The sequence below is a fragment of the Micromys minutus genome, assembly GCF_963924665.1.
Source record: "Micromys minutus genome assembly, chromosome: 12".
Lineage (NCBI taxonomy): Eukaryota > Metazoa > Chordata > Mammalia > Rodentia > Muridae > Micromys > Micromys minutus.
The window spans coordinates 42214373-42242334 of NC_137981.1; the positions used below are offsets into that span (position 1 = coordinate 42214373).

Sequence of the window (27962 nt, forward strand, 5' to 3'; positions counted from 1 at the left end):
TCAAGGACAAGAGACTTTGCCAGTAAATAAGATGATGCCATTTTTCCTGATTACAAACAGAAAGGGGTGGTCGGCTCTGAAAACTGTGGATTCAGGAAGCTGCTTTTCAACAATGTTATTTTCTGTGGCAGCGGTAGCCTCAGTGCCCTCCTCTGAGACTTCTATGAATGACTTGTGCATTAGCTTTGATATGTAGAGACGACCTCCAGAGGCGATTCCAGAGAGATCAGCTCTGGACTCATCAAAGATGTCTTGCAAGCCTAGGGATTTCAAGTGGTGCCTCATTTCATAATCCTTTTCTATCTTGAACTGGGGAAGAAACACATCCACATACTGAGATTTCATTTTCCTCCTACTGGTCCAGTCCATTAGATTCTGGAAACTCAGCTGGCTTTCAACCTATAGAAATGTAAAAGTATGGAAACATGCTGTTAGGAAAAGAATAAAATGAGAACTGCCATCATATCTGGTGTTCTGTGATGATGCCCCTGTGGGATTTTCTATAGAAGTGCATGAAATAGATCTGAGGGAAATCACAAAGAGAACACAAATGAAAGAATAAGTAAAGCATGTTTTAAACAAGTTGCTTGTTTAACTCACAAGGCTATGGCAAGCTATCATTTGTGTATTCTAAATGGCATGTCTGATCTCTGGGCATATTGGAAATGACAGAGAAAGAGGGATAATTGGTAGGCAACTAGAACAAGGAGGGGTATGTGGGATTATTTGGAGGGTAGAGGTAGAGAAAGGGGTAGAGGAAATGGCATAATTATACTCTGTTTTCTACACTTAAAAGAAAATATTAAAATTTATAAAGATGATTATCATTTAAAATAGAATTAGGTTTATTAGTTCTGTGAAGTTTTTTTTAAGATACTATAATAAAGTATCAGTAGACATACAAAAGAACATGGAAATGAGAGATCATGAGAGTAAACAGAGCTTAGTAATCATTTAAACCAGTGCTTTCTAACCATTGTACCACCATGAAAGACACATAAAGTAAAAATATTTATACAGCTTGAAAAATAAACTCCTGGAGGGCTGGAGAGTTGGCACAGATCTTTGAACCTCAGCACCCATAATGGCTTACAAATTTTTAGAATTCCAGCTTCACGGAAACCTTCTTTCACCAAGGACACCAACCATACATGTGGTACACAGACACACAATTAGGCAAAATACCCATAAACATAAAGTAAAAAGTTTTTAAATATAATAATAAATGATAAATAAATCTATGTGGCCTAGGCAAAGACTCATAATCACTTCTCCAGAGAATGAAGTGGCAGATCTCTCCCAGTATAACAACTACTCTCATAGGGAAGCACAGATTCACAGTTTTTTGATCTAACACATGAAAAACAGATGCTTAGAGAGTGAAGTAAGATATACTCATGGTGCAAAACAAGCAATCTTGGTTGTACATCATAGCTGCTTGAAACAATTCACAAATAAACTCAGCTAGTTAACAATGGGAAGGATTTTTTATACAAAGTTGAATTCCTATATGTAGATATCTTTTAAACCCAAATGACTGGAAATTTTAAATATATATTTCATATACATCAAACTTATATTTTATAAAGTATCTAAATTAACATAGTTCAATTTAATTAATTTGAAATTTCTAGGTATGAATAATCTAGTCTGTTGATTATCTATAGCTTCTCTTTCTGAATTTTACTTTTTCTCTGTGATTCTAGCCTTCTGTAGTATCGATTTCCTTGTTTTGTAACACATATGTAAGCCCATTTTTGTGTGCATGAGTGCACATGTGCACACAGAGAGAGAAAAATAAACAGCCAAGAGTATTCTGCATACAATAGTCCATTGTAGGAAACTGTTACTTACTTCAGATAGGTCACCCTCAGGCAGCATGATATACATGCTTACGCCACCATGATATTGGAGCTCAAGAACCTTCATTGGTGGCTCCTGAATGGTAGACAAATTGAACCTCCGTTCTTGATGCATCATATTAACTGCTTTCCCAGGACACTGGAAGTCAGATCACAAAGATGTGTTTACAAGTCTATATCATCTTATTCATTGATCAAGTACATGTAAAAATATGGATTTGGTTAGTAGACCTTGAAGATTTTCTGATGTGCTGCAAGTGTTGGTTGTAAGATGCCTTCATCTTAATTGTAAAGGTATAGAGTTTGACTTGGGCCTTCAGTTGAAATATTTCTGCCAGTAAGTTCAGGTAAGGTACCTTACATTTCTGCCTCCAGACTCTCATCAATATGAAAGAGATGATCTATCTATAATGAATGATCCTGGAGTAGAGTTACTAGGTAAAAAGATTGCCTTGTATTGAATACAGTAGCTGAAATGTTTCTATAAGTAATGATAAAATAAAATTCATTAATAAAAATTAAATTAGTTAAAAAAATAAAAATACTATAATAAATTGGAATACCTAATTCTGTAGGTTTCTTCTCACATCAAAACCAAAGAATTCAATAAAGCAATAAAATCATGTAATTTAGGAATAAAATCTTAGGAAAATTAGAATTCCCATAAAGTGGTATATTGCATCTGTTATCAATGTAAAGAGCAACTATTTCTTATCTTGAAGATATCTTTTATGGATTTAGAAATATCATACAGGTTCTTTTTATTTTAAAATTAGAATAAACAATTTGTTAATGATTCTGTTCTAATTTTAGGTCAAAATTTCTACATGAGAGGACAGTAAATTCTGTGTGCTTGAATCTAAGGACTCTTTCCTTCTAGTACAATTCTTTTGGCCTTCAGAAGAGCATACAGGGAATAACGAATAATACAAAGACTCATCAAGAGATGTAAGAGTGTGCTTGTCCCAACTGGGGACTGTTATGGAGTACCCACACAGTGTCATTTCTATTTGGATGCAGTGAAAGAGTCACAGATCCTACAAAGGTATTTCACTAACATCTTGTCTGTTACTTTTAGTACATGTGTTCTAATACTCCCCTCCTTTCCCTACCTTGTACATTAACAGCTCCAACTGTGAAGTCAGCATTCAAGACTGTATAGCCTACACAGTTACAAAGCTATCATGCAAGGGGATGGGGCCAGCAAGGTGGGTTTTAAAAAGAAAGCCATCATACTTTTAAAAAGCTCCAATTCAATCCCAAGACAATACAGGTAACAGGAATTCTGCATGCTATGCCTTTATTGTTGAAATTGAGGCAACCTATACAGTGTGTGAGGTAAAGAATGAATGAAAAAAATGCACAAGAGGCATTTGGTTCCAAACCCTGTCCATCTTAGCCACTGAAGTGTTGACAAGGCCCCTGAATGTTTTATACTGCAAGAGCAAGAGAGGACGAGTCAAAGTTGTGTTTTACTATGATTTATTATATTTACTTGCCCATATACAATTTTCAAAGTGTTTCTGTGCTCGTATTTCTTCCTCACAGAGACACTTATGTCAGGATCTTTCTCAATCAGGCTTTAAATTCAACTCAGAATTGGTCTGCAGACTACCAAAGGCATGCCAACAAAGGCAAGCCAACAAAACAAGCCAACAAAGGCAAGACACTGCTGATACAGTACTTCCATATTTAAAATTCCTGATGCATAACAATGTATAAAGAAGATTTTAATCCATTTTTGTAATATGTAACAAATAAAAGTAACACTTAATTTAAATCTATTCAACAGTATTTCTCAGCACTTAACATAAAATACTGAGTGATTAAAATAAAATTTGCATATTATTTAACTGAATAATGACTTCAAGGTGTGGGGCGTTCAACCACCTAGACAATGTCACTTCTATAAAGCAAGAGGAGGATCTTGCCATATTTGGCAATACAGATGACATATGTTCAAAGACCAAAATTCTTACATAAAAATAATTGGGGGTGGGTCCCTTAATGCCTATGTACATACCGTAGGAGACCTGAAATGGCAGCTGAGGGTATCACTCTTGGTAAAGGCCGATTTCCATTTGCCTTTGAAGTAAACAGCATTCACAAGCACCATGACAGCTGAGGAGCTGAGGCTGCTGCCACCCAACACCTTCTTGATTTTGCCTTTTGAAAATAAGTTGAATGAAACAAGGCTCATATATACTGAAACATATTTTTAAATGTGCTCACAGACAGTTAATGGGCATTTTTTCTTAGTACCATTATTATACAAATAATTATACTGTTAGTAGCAACACTTCAGTAATAAATATGCCTGGTATTTTCTAAACCCTTTAAGGACAGTATTTGATGTAACCCTCGTGAAGATTTTGCAAAATCTGTGCTGCCATCATTTTGGTCTTCTGTTAAGGGAACTAAAGCACAGAGATATTAGATAGTGGATACAGTCACTGAATAAGAGAGCAAGATTAATTAACCATCACTGTGCCTGTGGGAGCCACAGAGATGTTGACTCGCTGTCTCAGACTCAACCTGTAACACAACCTCATACATCTGTGAGATAACATAATGAAGATGTGGGATTCCCATGATGGAAAAATCAAACCTCACAGAAGAAACTCAAGCAAAGTCTGGGAAATTGCATTTCCAGAAAAAAATAAAAACAATCCCTCCCCGAAAAGAACAGAAACATATATCACCAAAGGTGGCTGATAAAAATACTGAAAGAATATGGCCATACAAACACCAAATGAGATGGAGCAGTTTCCTGTAACTTATAATAAACTTGCAGAAGTCAAAGTTTTGGTTGTGGTATAGACCACACAAGAGAAATGAAACCCAAGAAGGTCTCCTGTTCAGATTGCTGCTTAAAGAAAACTTTTAGGTGACCCAAAATAACTATGAGACTTCAGATATGTCATTTTCAGAACAATGAAGCCCTGACATCTAAAGCGGGACTCATCAGCCAACAGTAGAAAAGTCCTCCTGGTGGGTGGGGCTTCCCTGGAACACTGCCAAAGCAGTTGCATAGTCACCACTATGTGACAAATTCCCAGGTTACATCTTGTTTTACATGTACTTTATGCTCATTGTAACTAGTAAGATTTTAATGTATACTATCAAACCTTTAAAAAATCAAGTACTGACAAAAATGTATTCATATACTTTTATGCAAAAATTCTTTTGAAATCTGTACATTTATCTTTGTTTTTTAAAATAAAGTTGTTCAATTAAAAATAATGTTAAAAAGAAACAACTCAATGTTTCCCAGAAATAATCAGTTATTATTCATAATCAATCAATTGTTCACCAGTTAAGGTAATAAGATCAACATTTGTCTTAAGATTGATGTGTTTGGTCATCTTACTAGACCAATAAACTAATATATGTATTTATGACTTAGTTTTAAACACAAAATTAGACATAGTCATGTGTTATAGATAAATATATATTACTAAAAGTAAAAATAAAGACAAATATAACTAAAGAAACAGAAGACCATAGCAACATGATTTCTATCTGGGAAGAAGTTCCCAAAGCCCCTTCATGGCATTGACCAAACCATACTAAATTTATGCAACTTCAAGTAGAAATTAACTCTATTCCATTAAAAAGGCTGATTCCTCCAAATTCACATCAACGAGATTTTTATTAGTTACATCATTTATTCTCAAAGCTTAAACTATATCCATGAAAGCTTCAAATGGCAGGAGAAAATAAAACATATTAAATTAACTATGTATTGCTTTGAAGAATGCCACTTAGTTTTCTAAAACCAAGTTATGTTATTTTTTGATTTATTAGTAATACACATATCATATGTGATATTTGTAATGAGGAGTAAGCCGAGACACAGTAATGACGTAATGATAAATGAGCAAAGGAAATGGAGAAATTGTGTTCTAACTTCCAGAAAAAAACGTGTGTGCTACTAAATGGAGTATAATTCATATGGCTCATAGTTATGTGGTGAAACAAAACTCACACACATGAATTATATTCACAGTTCAAATCAGAAGCTACCATAAGTAAATTAGTAATATTGTCTTTAGAATAATATGATTAGCAATGCAAAAGTTAAATAGATTTCTATGTTTTGTATTAGAGAAGAACTTTGTCTAAAATTCAAATTTTAGTTGTAAAAATACCATGAGGTACCACAATTTTTCTGTAAGTACTATCTTTGCCAAATATATTATTCTGAGAAAAAGTAGTTTTGAAACATTGAAATCAATCAAACAAATAGTGTAAAAACAACAGCAATCATTACTTTGATTTAGCAAGAACTATTATATATGCATAAAAATTTCCATGTTTCAAGTAGCCTGATCTCAATATTTACATATAACTGACAAATGCTGCAAAACATATAGTATTTTACTTGCCGTGTGTCTCATTTTCAATCCATTTATTAATTTTAAATCTGGTATCTTGTATATCATTTGTGAAATCAACTCTTTCCACTTTAGCATTGTATAAGTTTTCAGCACATTCAATGTAGTTCTGCAAAAAAGAATATAGATTTTGTAATAAATTAATAAATAACGACTGACCAAGTTTAAAAGAAACATGAGGTTGATTCTTGATTTCCACTCCCTCCAAAAAGTGAAGACATTACCAGAGGGATAAGAACAGGCTACTTGTGAAGGTAATGTTGAGCAGCAATATTACTTTTTCTGGATTAGGATGGGGAGTGACGGTTAAAGCTCACTGCCTCAGCATGTCTTTCACATCATAAACACCTCCTGATATACCCTTCTAGCTAAAGGGCTTTTTATTATTCATAAGATCAGACAACAAACTTTGAACGTAGCCTAAAAGGCTTTGCACCTCATTCCCTAATTTCTAGTCACCTCTCCACAGTAGGTGCTTTGGTCACACAAGAATCTTTATAGTTTGTCTAGAGATTCATCCATGTTTCCCTCCTTACTGCTAGTCTTTAAGCAACACTGGTTCCACTCCAGTGTTCCTCATTGTCAGCAAGTGTCCCAATTGTTTCCAAGCATTACTTACTACCTCTAAATCTCTGAAACTTTAAACAACCCACCAATTAAATGTTTTCTTTTATCATAGTTTCCTTGGTCACTGTGTCACTTCAAAGCAATAGACCATTGATTAAAACAAAAGTTGGTACCAGGAATGGAGTATTTCTCTGATAAGCCTAACAATGCTGCTTATTGGCTAAATGTGAACTTTAAATCTTTTAATTAGGAAATCACTTGGATGCTTTAAGAGAGTTTTAGTGGGTCATACCTATAGGCATGGAAGACTGGTGCTGAGAGCAATGTAGACTATGACAGCCTGAATCAAAAGGTTTTACAGAAGAAGAAACTAGGAAATGGCCTAGAGACCATTCTTGTGATATTTTAGTGAATAATATTGCTGCTTTTGCCCTTATCCCCCACAAATTGACTGAAGCTAATTGGAAGAGTTGTATATTAATGGCATTGACAGGAAATTTCAAGACAGACTAGTATCTACTATAGTACTTGGTTATTAATGGTCACTCTTATACAGATATATAATGAAAAGGAGCCCACTAAACAATGAAAAACATAAAATGTACAGTTCAAAGGGAAAATAGAGCACCAGGAAGTATAATAGAGCTAAGTCCAGTGCTTGAGGAGATGAAAAGTTTAAAGAAGAGCCTGAAGGTAAATGGAATGTACAAAGGGGTGATCTAGAGCCAAACCCCAATCAGCTAAGCATCTAACTTATACAAAGCAACTAAAAAAAAGTTTAAGCAGTGATAAAAAAAAATTTACAACACAGCTGAGGAAAATGTAACTGAACAAAGTGGCTAAGTTCCAGTCCCAGCTAGACACAGATGTTGGCAGCTTTAGCAGGGGATTAATAGTTAAAAATATAAAAAGCAGGTTATAAAATCTTTCTTCCAAGGTAAAAAAGAAAAACAAGTTGCTATAGCAAGACTTATCAGGAATATTCTTTCATGGAAGTCCAAAGGGGCCATTGTGTGAAGCCATAAAGGTGAAACCTGCATTGTGTTGTAGACCCCAGGATGTTTGAGATGCCAGGGACATGGAATATGTGTAAAAAAGAGCTACTAACAGGATACTGAACAAGCCCCAGTGTGGTGTAGTCAAAGCAGAACAGAGTTGAAGATCTTAAGAACACTTTGACATTAGACATGGATGTATAGAATTTGGAGTTTTCCAAGCTGGGTTTAGGTCTTGTAATGGTCTCCTATTTTCTTACTATGTTCTCTTTCCTCCCTTTTGTAATGGTAACATATATTCTGTTCTGTTACAGGTTAGATGGGATCTGCCTTTTTGTTTTGACTCTTTCAGGGGATTAGAGTTCAAAGATTGCCTTGAGTCTCATTCTTGGAACTTTATATTTTGAACAGTGTTGATGTTATGATAAATTATAGAACTTTCTATGTTGGACAACACACACACACAACATTGTCACTTCAAAGCAATATATATATACACATACAATGTTATAGCTACAAGCCTAGTGTGATCAGGGAGTGGAATGAGGTGGTTTGAATATGAATGGCTCTCATAAGTTTTTATGCTTGAATTTTAATTCATCAGGGAGAGTCACTATTTGGGAGGGATTAAGAGGTATGGCCTTGTAGAAGTAGGTGTGGTCTTATTGGAGTAAGTGGCTACTGAGTGTTGGCTTTGAGGATTCAGAAACCCAAGGCAAGTATGGTGACTTTATTTCTTTCTGATGCCTTCAGATATAGATGTAGAACTGTTAGCTTCTTCTCTAGCATCATGTCTGCCTGCATGTTGCCATGCTTCCTGCCATGATGATAATAGGTTTGACACTCTGAAACTAAAACCTCTGAAACTTTAAGCAAGCTCCCAATTAGGTGTTTTCTCTGGCCATACTTACCTTGGATATGTTGTCATTTCACAGCAATAGAACACTTACTAAGAGGTCAAGATTTACACTTATTCCTAAATTTACATTTAATAACTATTTATAAATTGTACCATTTTGTGGATTTCTTTTATAGAGGGTGTGTGTGTAGTGTTTAGGAATGTTGCTTACTTTTGGTAAATTTACTTTAAAAGTATAATTTTACTAAATAGGAGTTCTGGTAGATTTTTGATGAAACTTTTAGAGATAGATAACTAAAAGACAGAAAAAGAAATAGATATAGTATATATATGGCAATATATAATAGACACAGAGAGAGAGAGAGAGACAGAGAGAGAGAGAGAGAGAGAGAGAGAGAGAGAGAGAGAGAGAGAGAGTCAGATAGATGATTGATATATATATATATATAGGCATGTGATAGGTAATAGGACATCATCCTTTTGGATAGTTAAGCTTTAGTTCTAAATTGAGTATCTTTTATTTATTTTTCTGAACTAGACTTTAAGTAAAGACTGATACAGTTACAACTGGCTAATGGTTCATGTATCTTATTGGTTTTCTGAAAGAGCCAGCTTCTAGTTTGGTTGATTCTTCATATAGTTCTTTTTGTTACTAATTGATCCCCTGGGGGGAAAGACATCATTTTCAACAAATGGTGATGGTTCAACTGATGGTCAGTATATAGACGAATGCAAATTGATTCATCCTTATCTCCTTGTATAAAACTCAAGTCCAAGTGAATCAAGGACCTCCACATAAAACCATTTACACTGAAACTAACAGAAGAGAAAGTGGGGAAAAGCCTTGAACACCTGGACCTAGCTGAAAATTTGCTGCACAGAGCACCAATGGCTTCTGCTCTAAAATTAACAATAGACAAATGAGACCTCATAAAATTGTAGTGCTTCCATAAACCAAAGAACACCATCAATAGGACAAAATGGAAACCAACAGATTGGGAAAAGATCTTAACCAATCCTCCATTCAATAGAGGGCTAATATCCAACATATTAAAAAAACCCAAGAAGTTAGATTTCAGAGAACTAAATAAGCCTATTAATATGAGGTACAGAACTAAACAAAAAAATTTCAACTGGGGATTATCAAATGGCCGAGAAGCACTTAAAGAAGTGTCCAATATCATTATTCATTGGGGAAAAGCAAGTCAGAACAACCCTAAGATTCTACCTCATACCAGCCAAAATGACTAAGATCCAGTGACAGCAGATGTGGATGTGGATAAACACTCCTCCACTGTTGGTGGGACTACAAGCTGGTACAAACACTCTAAAATATCAATCTGGTGTTTCTTCAGAAAATTGGACATACCTGAAGACCCAGCTCTTCCAGTCCTGGACATATACCCAAAAGAAGCTCCAACATCTAACAAGGACACATGTTCCACCATGTTTATAGCAAGCAACCTTAAATATTATAGCCAGCAACTGGAATGAATCCAGATGTCCTTCAAAACTTGAATGGATGCAGAAATTGTGGCACATTTACGCAATACAGTATTACTCAGCTATCAAAGATAATGACTTCATGAAATTCTTAGACAAATGGATAGAACTATCATCCTGAGTGAGGTAACCTAGTCACAAAAGAACATACATGGCATGTACTCACTGTAACTTTATATTAGCCCCAAAGCTCAGAATATCCAAGACACAATTCAGAGATCATATGAAGCTCAGGAAGAAGGAAAAGCAAAGTGTAGATGGTTCAGTCCTTCATAGAAAGGGAGCAAAATACTCATGGGAGGTAGAGGGTGAAAGGGACTTGGGAATATGGGGGTATGTATGGCAGTATCAGATATTGGAGGAGGATGGCATACAGAGTGCTTAAACAGAGGTATATAGCAATAGGGGATGATGAACTGGGTGTAGCCACAAATAAGTCCCAGATGCCAGGAAAACAATAGGCTCCAAGCACCCAGTCAGGATGAGATTAGCTGAAATGCCCAACAAAGGGGAGGAAGAACCTGTAGAAACCATATCCAGAGGTTAGGCAATGCAACAAGTTGCACTCCTCTCCAAATTTTTAACCCAGAATTGCTTCTGTCTAAATAAAATATAGGCACAAAGAGTGGAGCACAGACTGAAGGAAAGACCACACAGAAACTGCCCCACCTGGGGATCTATTCTATGTACACACACCAAACCCAGACAACATTGCAGATGTCAAGAAGTGCATGCTGACAGGAGCCTGATATAACAGTCTCCTGAGAGGTTTTGCCAACCCCTCACAAATACAGAGGCAGATGCTCAGCCAGCCTTTGGACTGAGTATGAGAACCCTAATGGAGGAGTTAGAGAAAGTTCTGAAGGACCAAAAGGATTTGCAGCCCCAAAGGAAGAACAACAATATCAACCAACCAGACCCCTCAGAGCTTCACAGGACTAAATCATCCACCAAAGAGTACACATGGATGTACCCATATCTCCAACTGCATATGTAGCAGAGAATATCCTTGTCTGGCATCAATGGAAGAAGAAGCCCCTTGTTCTGTGAAGGTTTGATGCCCCAGTGTAGGGAAATACCAGGGCAGGGAGGCAGGAGTGCGTGGGTGGGTGGGGGAAAAGTGGAAATAGGAATGGGATAGGGAGTTTCATGAGAGAAAACAGGAAAAGAAGGTGACATTTGAAATTTAAATAAATAAAATGTCCAATGAAAAGTTTATGGTTCATGCATTTTATGCAATATATTGTGAAAATATTTATTCATATTACCCTCTCTTCTTTCCCTCTGTGTCTAGTACCCTTCTCATTTGTCTTGTCTTAGTCTGATATTGTTTTTGTTTTTTTTTTTTTTTTTTTTTTTTTTTTTTTTGGTTCTACTGCTTTGTTTTGTTTTGTTTTCTTTTAATTAGAGTTGCAAGTAGGAAGAATATCTAGTAGAACACATTTAGTTATGAAATGTAAATGCTGGGGAAAAGGGGGCATCAAAGATAACATAATGCCCATTTTATTGCTCATTATAGGAGAGCAAATAAGTAGTATCTAGGAGCATAAAAATGATGCTTTCTTGAGGGTTTAAACTGTACAAAGTTGATCCTGGCACTGAAAAGAAGAATGACCCATCACACAACTGTGGAAACACAAGAGTTATGAAAGACTTCCTTGAGGACATAGGAATTATTTGAGTACATCACTTGTCTATATAAAAAGATAAAAGATTAAAATAAATATAATAAAATTAGAATCCTCAAACAACTCCAATTTCAAGGACCATTGGAAACACTAATAAATATGAAGATAAATATAAAACAATAGGAAAAGAATAAAAAATCAACAAATGGTGTGTGTTTCTATAGAAGCATAAATTTTAAAAAGTTCTAGAAAGTATGTTAACATACTGTAGTACTTGGAAGAGTGCGCTACTTCACACTGCATGAATTAAGGGTGATTCAGCCCAAGAATGTGAGCACAACCTACCATAAGCCCTACCACTGATCTTTATGGACAAAGATGAGATACCTTCCTTCCCCCTCACCTCTCACAACCTTCAGAAGGTACGAGATCTTGCTCCTGGAGTTTATGAGAGCAGGAAAACTGGCCCTGCTACTCACATGTTGTACCACTTGGGTCAGCAGGCCCTGCTCCTTACCTGGGTAGCACTGTACAAGTGGCCCTTGGAGACCTGGTCAAGCAATTTCTCTGCTGTTTAGCAGCAAGAGCAAGGGACATATACTCTCCCATCCCTTACCCCTTGCCACCTATGGCAGTTGGGAAAGCAGCCCTGCTCCACATGTGCCTCAGCATTCAGGAGAACAGATCCTCCTCCTCAATGGGGCAGTACAGTAGAGCTGACCCTAGATGTGGGGTTGCAATAAACCAGCTCTAAGGTGTTAGCCTGAGAAAGCTTGCCCCCAAACTTGTCTGCTGTGTAGTGGCATTAATTTTCTCCTTCCCCTTGTCCCTCACCAGCTATGGCAAGAGGTGACCCTGGGATTATTCGAATGGAAGAACTGACCACATCTTTCACCAGCTGTAACACTCAGGAGAGTAGGCACTGGACCTCTCCTGGCCAGAACTGTAGACTAGCCCAGGTGGCAAAGGTTTATAGCTCAAGGTCATGAAAGTTGAAGAGCCAGTGGGCTGACCAGCTTAGATACCTCTCAGACCCAGATCCAGGTCTGTGAATAATTGGCCCGCCCCAACATCTACACCATTGATGAACTGGTGGAGTGTTCGAGTCCCAGTGAGGCTACAGAACTGATAGAGTATCAGAAACCAGAGGCCTTGTACCAAAGAAAGTTTTTCAATGACTTTGAAGAGTGGACCAAAAGGTATACTGTGGGGCACACTGTGATATACTATATCTTCCACAATGAAATCGTTTTTCTTTGTTGAGGAGAAGATTGCAAGGGTGGAGGGAGGGAACAAGAGGAGGAAAAGATAAGTGGTATTGGAGTGCATGTTGTAAAATTTAAAAAGAACCAATAAAAAGTTTTAAAAAATAAAAATAAAAAAATAAATGAAAGGGGAAGCAGGCATAGCCAACTATACTTAACAGATGTTTGAAGGACAAATGATACCAAAGTTGCTTAAAGTCTTAGGGAATCATTATCTAATATTTGCCTAAAATTAGACATTATATGTGTATAATATGTACAGTTACACATGCACACATATACAAACACAACACACACACATACACACACATTAAAGGTAGTTAAGTCACTTGAGCAGACAATGCTCCCCAACAAAAATCCTACAACCAGGTGTGAAAAACCACCCTTTGAGTGGCTGCTCAGAGTAATAAAATGATTCCTATAAATTATTGATGGAGTCCTGCTTGTCTTTTAGGAGATGAGCATGGAGTGCTTTTGCTGAAGTTGCTTTTGCAGACTTAGGACACAGGACTCAGATGATTCAAGCTGGATCTGAACAAAAAGCCTACATCCTATATTCTCTTTTCTCATTCCAGAATATACTATGTAAACTGCCAAGGGAGATAGACATTAAGCAGTCTGACAAGTTTGAAACACCTATGAGTCCTGCTAATGTGCAGGGAGGCAAAATATACGTAGCGGTGCAACAAGTGGCACTCAGATGTTGATGGTACCCAAGAGATTTCTAATTGGACTTGAGATCCCTCAGTGGGAGAGAAAAGTGAGGTCATGAACATTAGAAAAGGATCTATCACTACTACTTTCCCAGAGCAACATATTCCCAAGTACATTATAAACTGTATCCTTATATCAATAGACATGTGTAATTAGCAACCCCCATCAAAGAAGCTTCTCTTTAGATCAAATGGTGACTACCACAGAAAATCACAACTAGATGCCATACAGAGATCACTGGATCACAGGAAGCCCAGGCCTAACTGGAACATCCACAGTACAGCCTCTGTATTTATGGCTCAGAGAAAATTTAGAAAGAGTGGGTGGAAAGACTGTAAGTCCCAGAATACCAAGAAATCTTTTGTGAAACAATCTCAGAAATGACTACAGCAAAAGAGTAAAACACTGGCAGCATTAGGGGACATGCTGACTTGGAAGGGGAAACTTTTCAAGGGTTCACCCCCTAGGAAAAAAATAAGGTAATTAATAGTGGCTGAAGAGAGGAAAATGAACCTCTCCCATGGATTAACCTCTTTATTAGTTGTCCAATGTTAAAAGGTCAGCTATCAAGCCATTTACATACAAACAATGTGTGTGTGTGTGTGTGTGTGTGTGTGTGTGTGTGTGTGTGTGGCAATAATAATCAAGGAGAAGAATGCTTTCAGCTTGAGAGTAGGGAAAGCAAAGTAAGGCTTAGAGAGAGGTGACATGGGAGGGGTTAATGGAAGGGGCTAGTGAGAGGAAAGTATAAGAATTACATTTTGATTAAAATGAGTGATCTCCCTGTTTTCCATGATCTTGATCAAATCTTGTTTTCACTATGCCTCATGTGATTCTTACCCACTGCAGTACCTTTTTGTGCCATGAGATTCAGGAAAAAGAAGTACATGGAAAATTGTTGTAAATAATAGCATAGCAGACAAACCAACTTCATGTTTAAATGGTTTAGCATTTCTTTGGGAATAAGTTAGTAATTGGCATGGAAATAAGAAAAATCAAGTATGATAAACACATGGAATAGCTCTATTTAAACTGAGCAGAAAACTTTTGAAATGACGGAAAAATAAAAAGTGGCCTATTACTCCCTAATTGGAAGGATATCAAAAGATTTGGGAGTGGTTCTGGGTAGGGGCAAAGAATTTGAGTGGGTGACAGTCAGAGAGAACAGTAATGGTTGGGTGGAACACAGAGAGTTGGCAAAGATACAGGAGATTTACCCAGTGATGTCACCGACATAGAGCTTTATGGATGGTTGATTGAAGAGTGGATAAATAGAAGGGTGATGCATACTTGGAGAAATATGGGAAGCATGGCTTCTTTCTAGTCCTAACCAAGTAGACAGCTTCTAACCACAGCAATGAGAATGCAGTAGTTTCGGGAGTACAAATTGCATCTCATAGCCTTTCATAGGCCAGGTGCTGTGATGACACATTGATTCTCAATGCCATTCAGAAATATTAGTCAACTGACCTATATAACGCTTGTTAAATCTGAGCTTCTTCCATGCAAATGTCTGCAATGTCTGGCCTAATTCGGCTATACCTCCTCAGAAAGAACTCATGTAAAAACAACATCACTGAGAACAAATGGCTGGAAGGAGAAGTGAGGAGCCTTGTTGAAAACAAATAGTAGCAAACTGGGCCAACTCACTGGGAATTGTAACTGTCTCAGTAGACCTGAAGCTTAAATGAAGCAGTAACTCATCTCTGCAGTAATAGACTTGCTGTGCACCCCATTACCACTTCCAGTCACAGCTCAACATCACTACACTAGCAATGGCCTCTGCCTTTGAAATCTGTCCATCAGTTGAACCATCCTGAATATGGGAATTACTGGGTGGAAAGGTGATATTTTGAAGACCACAGTACCAGCAACAATAATAAAATAGCATTGCATGCATCATTAATATAATAGACTGGAGAAGGTTCAAGTTTAGAATGTATGTAACCATCTGGAATATGAAGTTTTACTCACCTTATGAAAGTCAAACACTTGCTCTGCAAAAATTCCATTAACAATGCTGAGTATCCTTATGAGATGAGTTTATGTCAGCAAGAACTCTTTTCAACTGATACTGCAGTCCTGACTGTTATCAAACAGAGGCATTCAATTTCATACTGCATAAATGTACACTATCACTTATATATTAAACAAATCATGTATAGTTTTCTATAAGAGAACTGGAAAGTATTGCTTTGAAAGCAGCAAGCAAATCCTAACACATATAAGTGTCTTTACCCTTCTTCATTATATTGTCTGCAATCAAACTGAAAAAAATTAAGTGAAATGAAGTTATCAATAGGACACTAACAATTAATCTAAGACATACACTGATTAATTTACCTATAAAGGACAAAAGAGAAAGGCCTATCATCAATATTTTACTAAAACCTGGCATGCAAACAAAATATTAGTAAGGTACTAATTAAATTACCAAAATTATATTTAATATTCTTATATAACCATATTTGAAATTTTGGAGATTTGAAGTGAATTTCTATGTTTTAATAGACTAGAAATCATTAAAACACATTCAAAATACAGGGTTTTCTCCCATCTAGTTTCTAGTTGTTTTCTTCATTAAGGAATACATTCCCTTTACCTGATAGTTAGATGAGTTCACTTGTCTTGATGGGGTGTAAAAGTGCAGTACCTACAGATATGATACACACAAAAAAAAAATGCTGTCAGAATCAGATAAGTTAGCAAAAGATCTTGACAATAAACCTCTTCTGAAAACAATTATCTAGTGTCAGTTCAATGTCACTAGTGTCTTAGAGCTTACTTTTCTCACAATTACAAATTAATGTCAATGTTTTAAGAAAAATAATGGCCTCTGAATTTTATTTTTAGCTCATTTTTTTCTTGTTCAACATGGTAGCATTTTAGATTACTCAAGATTGATGGATTTGTACTAATTTAGTAAATTTTACTGTGGTGTTGTTTCCTCTAAATGTTATCATCAATCTTCAGTGTGTGCATGGGCATTGAAATATTTTATCTAAAAACTCCCCAGATTTTGTGTGTTGGAGTCGAAGTCTCCTGAGCTCTGGTCGGGGTGAGAATTCTGAAAGAGGATTGGATCCTTAGAGCTCTAATCCCTCAGTGGCTTAATCTAGTTGTGGAATTCTGGTTTCATGCATTCTTGGGAAAGGTACTTGACAGGTGACAGCTTTCTCAGTTTCATCTCTTGTGGCTGTGAGGTGAGTAACAGCCACACAACTATAGATGGAAACCTCTGAAACTGTGAACCCAAATATACCTGTGTGACTTAAGTCAATTTTTTCCTGGTGTTTTGTCACAGCAACAGAAAGTTACTAACAGAGGTGCAAGTAGTGCACAATAGTTTTCAATACAGTCCACTCACACACTGCCACAATGCTCTCTACAAGCATTGCACAATACAGAACGGTATTTGGGGACATATGGAATACCCAAGCTTCGCTTTGGTGGTTCATTGGAGCATTTGAGTTATTACTCATTAGTTCAACCATTCCTAGGTTTATGTAAGGTTTCCTTAAATCTCGAATACCAGAATATGGGTCCTCTCCCCAGTTTTAAACTAGTTTTAGAGCCATGAAATCCATTAGCATTTCATATCAGCCATGGTCTCTACTGGTCTTCAGATTTCACTTTAAGAAGCAATATTAAGTTTTACTTGAATTTGTCATTTCCTCAAAGTATCATCTTCACCATGTCAGAGACTGATTCCCTCTCATCTTTCCTGCCCCTTGTCATGAGACTTTCAGTGTATGAACTTTACTGCAATCCTCAAGTTTTTAATAATGCCAGGCATACAGTTACATGACTATATTAGTGTTTTACCCATAAGTATTCCTGTGGGTGCATACACTTGGGTTTCTATTCCCATCTTTTCTAGTTTTCACAGCCACATGTTCTCTGGCACCAGTGATTCACTACCAAGATTGGGGTGGTGTACTCATTTGTGTTGATCAAGTTTAATTTTTTATTTTTGTATCAAATGTGATTTTGATTTGGTAACGGATATTTCCGACTGACAAAGAATCTTCCTATGGTAGCAGACATGCTATGATGACTGTTTCATCTCTGGAGCAGCTTTTCTTAAAGCCATGATCTTTACAGCATCCAATGACACCACAACATGCATTCTAGATTATTATGAAGTCTTAATTTAGGGGCACATTTTGGTATCTTCAGGCAGAAGAAGGGGAGTTTTCTGACTTTCTTCCTGTAATTCAGGATTATGTCTATAGAGCTTTATACATTCTTATATGTCTAAAGTTTAAATTTTTTAATATTAAATGGCTTTATCTGGAATAGAAATCTATTGCATTCATAATTGAACAAAACTGGAAAATTACTATTTTATGCCCACTTGGAAACTTTGTTATGCTGTCAAGTTGTTTAAATCACTGTTGGATTACAATGCACTTTTGATCATCTTTAATTCCCCACAAAGAGAAATTTGTTTCAACCTTGAGCAATCTTACATTATATGCTCAGTTGTAAAGTATTAAAAATCTTTACTAGAACCTACTTGGTCTGTGAGCCACAAATCCTTGGACAATTCTGATTAAGTAGTTAGGTGGATTAGGGTTACTTTGTGTTAAATTTATAGGTGTAATAAATGGCTTTGGTAAAAGTTTAACAATCAAGATCATATTCCATAAAAGCTTATCAGAAAATATCTCTACTGATGCTAATTAGAAAAGACCTAGTAAACAACATCACAATTCTGTGAAATGATGAATGTGGTAATAAGTCTCATTTAGTCTTTTTATAATATATTCATAAATCAATAAATTGTTTTGTGCTCCATGAATATAATTACATATATAATTATTGTTTCTGTTAAAATTTTATTTTTAGGTTGAGTTGAATTATTACAATTTTCATACCACAGAACAATCCACATAAGATAAAATATGAAAGTAAAACTTTGTTGTGTTTGGTTGTTTATGCTTCTTTGTCTTGAGAGGATGATTGAGCTGTAATGTTGGCTTGAGTAAAGCACAGAATGTTCATTGGGATAAGTACCATGAACTAGAAATTAAAGTCAATTTAATTAATATAAAATAAAGAGTTTTAAACTATTTTGTACATTTTGGAGAAACAACAATTAATCATTCAACTTAGGAAGATATTGAAAATTTTTAAAAACTAAAAATGTATTTAATCAAGTAGGAGGCTGGGACAGTATTAATTACCTAGGCACTATGACATAGCTGTGGAAAGGAATCATTGAATATTTAAGAAACATTAAATGTGAAAGTCAATCATACTTGAAATATGGCATGTATGATCTTACAGCTGCTTAAACTTAGTCCACTTTATGTGTTTTGTTTAGTTTTTTTTTTTTTTTCCCTTTTCCACTGTGGCTCTCTAACAACCCTTTCTAACAATTGCTACTGTGCCCAAGTCTTGGTAGCTATAGATCTAGACATCCAAAATACAAAATAGTCTTTCTCCTCAGAGGTGGGAAATGTCCTACATGTACAGTAACTGGTCATATGACTGCAGTGGACAGCACAGAGGCTGCTGGGGACTCTTTTGCTCTACAACAGCTGGTATGAAAATGTAGATAACTAGGCCATGATGACTCTGCTCAAGACCTCTACTATGCTGATTGTGTTTTCTGTAACAAACCGCAAAGGTCCATGCATTTCTGACTGGGTAGGGCTATACTGAAGCTACTAGGGAAATTCTGTGTGGAACTTTAATTAAAATAGCCAATGGTAGTCAGTGTCTCTGAGAGGACTTTCAGCATGGGGCTCTTAATGAACCTGTTGAATGGATGAAAATGAAATCATTCAGAGATAAGAATAAAGCCTTATAAAGACTCTATGAATCTTAATTTTAACAGACGACAGACAATTGAAAACTGTACTTAATCTGGAATGATAATGTGGGCTATTTTCTAGGTAAGGAAAAAAATCAGCAAAACAAAATTGACATACAGAATAATAGTAATTTTAAGTTTGCAACGTGGGTCTCTGCAGATACCAAGGCTGCTCCTGCTTCATGCCGTAACTCTGGGATTGTTTTCTTCCTAGCATTATGCTGCAAAGCTGAGCAGCCTCAGACTTCCTATCCTGTTCAGACATGGCTAAACACTAATGTTCAGTGGCATAGAAAATACAGTAGTTGTCTTTTCACACTGACAGAAAAAGTCAATTTAAAGACACAATGTGCCAGGGTACTCTGGAGCTTTAAAATATGTCCTGTCTATTTTCAACAAGAACATACTGGTCCGTGGAACAGTTTGTTTTTGCTACTTAAAAGGAGGGGGGTCAAGCATAGACTATCTTGTTTCATTATTGTTTGTCCTCCTAACTTTCTACCATTTGTGTGGGAAAATAAGTCAAGTTTGCTTCTCTGGGGAGGAAAAGAACTATAAAGACAAAGACAGAATTAGAATGCACTGTGTGTTTACTATTCTTTACCTTGAGGGGTGATTTTGTATCCCTTTTCCTAAAAGGAGAAGTTAGAGGCAGCAAAGGGTAGTTCTCTGCTCTGTGAAATGGTTTCAGGGAGAACACTTTGACTCTCAGAATGTGAAGGTTACACTAAGAGTGACATCAGGTTTGGCTACCATGCTGCTCTACAAACACTGCCAATGATTTCTGAGTCTCATGTGAGTGTAAATTGTAAGCTATAATTGGACAGATTTTGCTCTTTTAGAGCTTTAAAGTTGTAGCTTTTAGAATATTCCTTGTAAAAAGAAGCTAGTCAAGAATGTGAAGAGGAGAAATAAGTTATCTGGTCAACATTCAATATAAAGCCAATTCAGCTCTTCCTAAAGTTCCCATTTATAACCAAAGAGTGCTAAAGTCATTGAGAGTAGACTGCTATTTGGAAATAGTCTAAGGTAAGAAAAAAGTAATAAAATTCTATGGTTAAATCCTAGGTCTTGCTACTAATAATGCATTTTTGAGCTAAACTTATGAAAATTATACCAATATTCAAAAGATTCTACCCTTAGGTTTTAAACAAAGTTTTAACAATTAAATCTATTTAAGACTATTGTTTGCATTTTTACATTGATTTTGTTACACTGACCAGTCATAGTGAGCTTGAGGAGGTCTGGAGCACTGTAATTCTGACTAGGTGCACAACTGTTTTATCTGAACAGCCAAATATGTTGGTTTGACAGTAACACTACCATGGTCATGAGGATAAACAAAACGAAATACTAGAATCATGAGGCTATTTCTTCTTTTTTTTTCCACTGAAAACATTTTTCCTACATGAAATGCTCCTTTTGTGCTGCCATAACTTCTTATGAACCTGAAAAAAGATCAGAGACTCTTTGTCTTTTTAATAAGTAGTTTCCATGTTAATTCAAATAATGGCAAGGACTGAAAATTCTGCTGTGTGAGTTTCAAGATTTCTATATTAAACTTAGGGGACCAAGACAGCCATAGATGTACTTTCCCTCAGGCTTCTGCCTAAGTATATATGCCAAATCACCACAGTGCCACCCTTCTTACAAAGTTTTCAAATAAGAATGTACCATACAACCAAATCCAAAAACACATGAAAATGATCATTCACCATGATCAAGTAGGCTGCATCCCAGGGATACAGGAATGGTTCAATATAAGAAAATCCAACAACATAATCCAGTAAATAAACAAACACACACACAAAAAAAAAAAAAAAAAACACATAATCATCCCACTAGATGCTGAGACAGCATTTAACAAAATCAACACCCCTCCATGATAAAGCTTTTGGAAAGCTCAGGAGTTCAAGCCCATACCTAAACATAGTAAAAGCAATATACACCAAATCAGTAGCCAACATCAAACTAAATGGTGAGAAACTTTAAGCAATCCCACTAAAATCAAGAAAGCCCAATCTCACCCTACCTATTCATTATAGTACTGGAAGTCCTGGCCAAAGAAATTAGAAAACAAAAGAAGGTCAAAGGGATACAAATTGGAAAGGAAGAGGTCAAAATATCACTATTTGAAGATGATATGAAGTATACCTAAGTGACCCCAAAAATTCCACCAGAGAACTCCTACAGCTAATAAACAACTTCAACAAAGTGGCTGCATATAAAATCAACTCAAACAAATCAGTAGCCATTCTATACTAAAAGGATAAACAGGCTGAGAAAGAAATTAGAGAATCAACACCCTTTACAATATTCAGAATAATATAAAATACTTTGGAGTTACCCTAACCAAGTAGTGAAAGATCTGTATGAGAAGAACTTCAAGTTTCTGTAGAAAGGAATTAAAGAAGATCTCAGAAAGTGGAAAGCTCTCCCATGCTCATGCATTAGCAGAATTATTATAGAAAAAAAAAATGGCTGTCTTGCCAAAAGCAATCTACAGATTCAAAGCAATCCCCATCAAAATTCCAACTCAATTCTTCATAGAGTTTTAAAAAACGTTGGAAAGAGCAATTTGCAAATTCATTTGGAATAACCAAAAAAAAAAAAAAAAAACCTACAGGATAGAGAAAACTATCCTCAACAAGATTTTCTGAGTGAATCACCATCCTGACCTCAAGCTGTCTTACATAGCAATAGTGAGAAAAGCTGTATAATATTGTTACAAAGACAGGAAGGTGTATCAGTGGAATAGAATTGAAGACCTATAATCCATACACCTATGGTTACATGATCTTTGACAAATGAGCTAAAAACGTTCAATTTGAAAAAAAGCATCTTCAAGAAATGGTGCTTCTTTGTCAGTATGTAGAAGAATGCAAATCTACCTAATCTTATCTCCTTGTACAAAGCTCAAGTCCAAGTGGGTCAAAGACCTCCACATAAAAACCAGGTACACTGAAATGAATAGAATAGAAAGTGGGGAAGAGCTTTGAAGTCATGGGCACAGGGAAAATTTTCCTGAACAGAATACTTATGCTCTAAGATTAAAAATCTACAAATGGGACTTCATAAAATTGCATAATTTCTGTAAGGCAAAAGAGACTGTCAATAAAACAAAACAGCAACCAACAGATTGGGAAAAGATCTTTATCAATTCTAAATCTGATAGAGAGATAATATCCAATATATACAAAGAACTCAAGAAGTTAGACTCCAAAGAAACAAATAACCCTATTAAAAAGTCAGGGAAAGATTTAAAGAAAGCATGCTCAACTGAGGAATACTTAATGGCTGATAAGCAACTAAAGAAATGTTCAACATCCCTCGTTATTAGAGAAATGCAAAGCAAAACAACCCTGAGATTCCACTTCACACCAGCAGAATAGCTAAAGTAAAAAAGTTCAGGTGACAGCAGACAATGGTGAAGATGTGGAGAAAGAGGAATACTCCTCCATTGTTGGGATTGCAAGCTGGTAGAACCATTCTGGAAATCAGTCTGGCGGTTCCTCAGAAAATTGGACATAGTACTATCTGAGGGCCCAGCTATACCACTCCTGGGCATATACCTAAAAGATGCTCCAACATATAGAAAGGACACATGCTCCACTATATTCATAGCAGCTTTATTTATAATAGCCAGAAACTGGAATGAACCCAGATGTTCTTAAACACTTGAATGAATACAGAAATTGTGGTGCATTTACACAATAGAGTACTAGTCAGCTATCAAAAACAATGACTTCATGAAATTCTTCAGCAAATGGATAGAACTAGGAAATATCATCCTGAGTGAGGTGACACAGTCAAAAAAAAAAAAAAAAAAAAAAAAAACCACACATGTTACACACTAACGGATATGCAGATATTAGCCCAAAAGGCACAGAATATCCAAGAAACAATTCACAGAACTTAAGCTCAAAAAGAAGAAAGGCCAGAATTTGGATGCCTCAGTTCTTCTTAGAAGAGAGAACAAAATACTCATGTGAGGAAATACAGGAACAAATAAAGGAACATGAACTGAAGAAAAGATGATCCAGAGACTGCCTCATCTGGGGATTCATCCCATATGCAGCTACCAAACCCACACACTATTGTTGATGTCAAGAAGTGCTTACTGGCAGAATCCTGATATAGATGCCTCCTCAGAGGTTCTGCCAGAGCCATACTGATACCGATGAGGATGCTTGCAGCTAACCATTAGACTGAGCATAGGGACCCTAATAGAGGAGCTAAAGAAAGAACTGAAGGAGCTGAAAGGGCTTGCAACCACATAGAAGAAGAACAATATCAACTAACCAAATGCCACAGAGCTCCCAGGGACAAAAACACCAACTAATGAGTACACATGGGTTGCGTATGTAGCAGAGGACAGCACTGTCTGGCATCAATGGGAGGAGAGGCCTTTGGTCAGTGAAGGCTTGTTTATCCAGTAGAGCAGAATGCCAAGCCACTGAGGTGGGAGTAGGTAGTTGGGAATGGGAGTATTTTCATGGAAGCATGAGGAGGTGGGAGGGGAGATAGGAGAAGGGTGAAAGGGAATAATGTAAGTACAGAGATTAGTCAATAAAAAATTAATAAAATGTACCATACAGTTATTATTTCTAAATACTCTTTGGAAAACCCAACTTGATCTTAGAAAACACAAGTATGGACAACTTGTAAATAATACTATAGTCCAAATCCATGATTTAAAATAAATGGAAATCTGACCTAATGAATAGTAGCTTATCTTGGGAGAGAGAAGCAAGGGGAAGAGAAATGCTTGCTCTTCTGTTTTGGGGTAGAAAGAAAGATCAATAATATCAGAGCCAAGTGAAAAATGTGAAATAATATATATAGAACTTTGTAATGAATGTCTATCACACAAAAACATATCAGAAAGCAGATATATTTTAGAGTTTGGGAAAGGGGTTACCTAAAGCCAATGTATCGACCTCAGACACTTTTACAGACAGTAGCAAAACTGGCCCGGGGAGGTGGCTCACTGGCTAAAACACTCACCACACAAACATGAGAAGTTGAATGTGAATCTCTAGAAGTCACATAACACTGGGTTCCAGAGACTTACCAGTCTAAAATCCTAGCACTTCTCCTGGGAGCTGAAATGTTGAGACAAGAGAATTTCTGGAAGCTTTCAGCTAGCTGACCAAGCATTGTATGAAGCAAACAAGCAAGAGATTCCATCTCAAACAAGTGGGAAATAAGGATCAGTATCTCAGATTATCCACTGACCTCCACACACATGCTATGACTTATGTGTACCTACATTTACATGCATGAGCATACACAAGACAAAGATTTTAAAGAACTGTGATACTTTAAGCATCCCAAGATAAATGGCATTGGTTGCTTCAAAGTGCCTTTTACAGACACATACAAGGAAGGTATGAATTGTGACTCCACTGATCCACCCAGAGTTCCCCTGAAATGTAAATGTAGGATTCATACTGCCAAGGAGAATATACTGTACAAAGAAGCTAACAGGGTCAAGACTGATGCTGGAGATGAATTTCCAATTGAGCATGCCACAAAGGACTAAAATTTGTGTAAATAAATAAACATGACTGTAGTTGATGTTTTCTTCTTACATTCCTTGTGAGCTATCACGATATCAGCAGCTACATCTTCATACCTGAGAGTGAAGGAGGTTGCTGTGGGTATTGGAAAGAAGTCTCCAGGCAGACAGGCTTTTTCAATTCACCTGGGCACAGTTCAAGAAACCCTACTTTCAAAGACCAGGCAGAGTTTGAGTCACAGATCTGGCACCCATCACCACACAGTTGGCTCAGTAATCCCACCATAAAAATCAAGATCATAATGCTACTTCAGCATGATATTGAGAATACCAAATAAAACTGTGTTTTATAGTAATAAAAGCATGCTTGTCCTAGAGGTTTCAGTTACAGATGTCATCAACAGCTAGTTGTCACTGCTGTTGTCTTGTTCATCCCTCTTCAGCCTCGGCTATGAATTCCTATGTTTCCTGATAAACTGAAAGCACTTCACTTGGCTGCCCACTTGCATCAGACTCATACTTATGCAACGATAGAGAAAATCATTGCAGTTTAAAGACACACGGAGATGACCCTCAACAGTACTGGGCTAAAACAATCTGTAGAGCTGGGACCAGAAGGAGATGGCTTCTGAGCCTGTTGAAGCAGCTGAGGCTGGGAAGACAGGTTCTGTTGAGTTGCTGATTCATTTTTCCTTTTCTTTTATTTTATTGGACATCCTCTGTATTTACACTTCAGATGTTATTCCCTTTTCCTCTGCTCCCAAATTTTTATGATTTCTTGGGAGGAAAGAAGGAAACCTTAACTATTGCTCATTAGCGCTGTGTACAAGGGTACCTTAATAAGCACTTTCTGAAAATGGAGAAGAAGGTGATGATTCAGGAAAATATTGTTCAGGTAGCCTTCTCTTCTCTGGATGCCTGTGACTGTCATTTGTGTCCAGGTAACCTGTGTTTAAACTAGGACGTTAGGTGGTAGTTGAGCACTTGTCTAACAAGTGTGAAGGTTCCATACCCAGCACTACAAACAAAACAAAACAAAACTGGGACACTGTCAAGAGCCACCATAGCTATATCTATGAATCTAATGGCTCTAAACCATAGTGTAGACGGAAGAGCTTTCTGAGAGCACAGTAGGTGACCCACACCCATACTTGTAGTCCCCAATCAGCCTAAGAATTTACATCTGCACCAAGTCACTCAGGTGATGCTGCAAGCTGATATCAAAGGGAAAGGACTCTGAGAAGCAGTCTGCCAAGAAAAAGCATCTCAAGATTTATCTCTGCTTCTCCCAGCTGTAAACCAAGGACTGAAGGTAAAGCCCATGGCTTAGCATGAAATATTCTCCTGGAGAAAACAGTTTATTCTTAGGATTGATTGGAAAGGCAACACTAACCTTGTCAATCTGACGTGCACAGTCACCTCGAGCACCCAGACGGATTAGGGTCAGGGCAGTGAAGATGCTCAGGGAAGAGAAGAATACATTTCCATTTCCTTGACTACTATCCATCTCTCTGAATAAGTCGAAGCCAAATTCTGCATTTGCTGCAGCAAGGGAGGCCATTGTGAAAGCAAGTGTCGCCTGGAGGTCAATAGAGAGTTAAATTAGCTCAGAGCACATTCATTTGTTTGTTTACTATGATTAATACTCAAAGCTTCATTTTTTTTACCTTTGTGTGCAATCATCAAGTAGCTCAGGACTGAAAGAAATGGTACATTCTTGAGTCTACTAATTCTAAAAATTTCTTGGCAGTGATACAAAATGTTTTCATTCTCCTCCCCTGACACATCATCAAACCAACACACCCTATTCTCATTGGAAGCATAGTCCTGATTTTTTTTTTTTGATGGATAAACTATCTTCAGCGGTCCTTGCTTACATGTTTTTGAAACATATATTCATGAATTTACTCTCAAATTGTTTTATATTTCTAAACTGAGGTAAAGCAAAAGTATAATTTCCTGAAATGCCTTTCTACATCATCAGGTAGTCTATTCAACATAGCCTTTGTTTCCTAAAGCATTGTTTTTTTTATCACATCATTTCCCCACAATGTCTCCATTATGCCTTCCACAGTTATCCATAGAGCCAGTGTCCACCATGATAGTTTTAGGACCATCTTAATTTTGAACACTGTTCATCTTTGGTCCTGTAAATATATTTATCATTGAAAGTCTACTATCTGGTATTTTTAGTATAAAATATAGTAATCATTATAGATACCATGAATGTTCCTAATACTTCACAACACTGAAGTCTAGATTCTGCTAGGAAAGTCATTTAGGCCACAGTAGCAAATATAGAGTCAGGATGTAAATTATCTTTGAATTCTCAAAACATTGTTCCCGTGGTGCAGTGATACCACCCTGGATTTCCCCAGGGACCCACTCCGTGTTTCTTTAGAGGATTTCTCCACAGTTTAGTGATTCCAACATTGAAAGCTTGCACTAATTGAATTTTCATGGATGATCCAAACTACTCTCTCCTTGAGAACTAATTTTTCTGGCACCATGACAGCGATTCTGGTGACCCAGCATTGTCCCATCTCTGCTGCTAATGGTTTCATGAACTGGAGTAAGTCTTTTTCATTCTTCTAAACTACTATCAGCTTATCCCATAAGATGACCTTGGATAGGAGCTATAGCAATGATGTACAACAGCAAATTGTGTGTGCTTCTACTCCAGACAAAAAGAAGTTCTTCAGGCCAGTCATTAGGTGAGAAAAACAGAAGTATGGGAGCGTAGATCTCCCAGAGAAATACATGCAACCCAAAAATTATTCTTGAACTTCAATTTTTATGAATTTACATTCCATCAACATAGAGTAAAAAA

The 27962-nt window shown here is 36.7% G+C and overlaps 1 protein-coding gene across 1 annotated transcript; it reads right to left on the reverse strand.

The window, feature by feature from the left end:
- Window positions 1-26693, reverse strand: SERPINB7 (serpin family B member 7; the record flags this gene model as incomplete). The annotated part of the gene is given in 8 exon segments (XM_080925887.1): window positions 1-399; window positions 1855-2001; window positions 3886-4028; window positions 6251-6368; window positions 15765-15816; window positions 15818-15876; window positions 16393-16443; window positions 26526-26693. Coding segments are annotated over 8 exon segments (1137 nt in total).
- Window positions 26694-27962: the final 1269 nt, after the last annotated feature.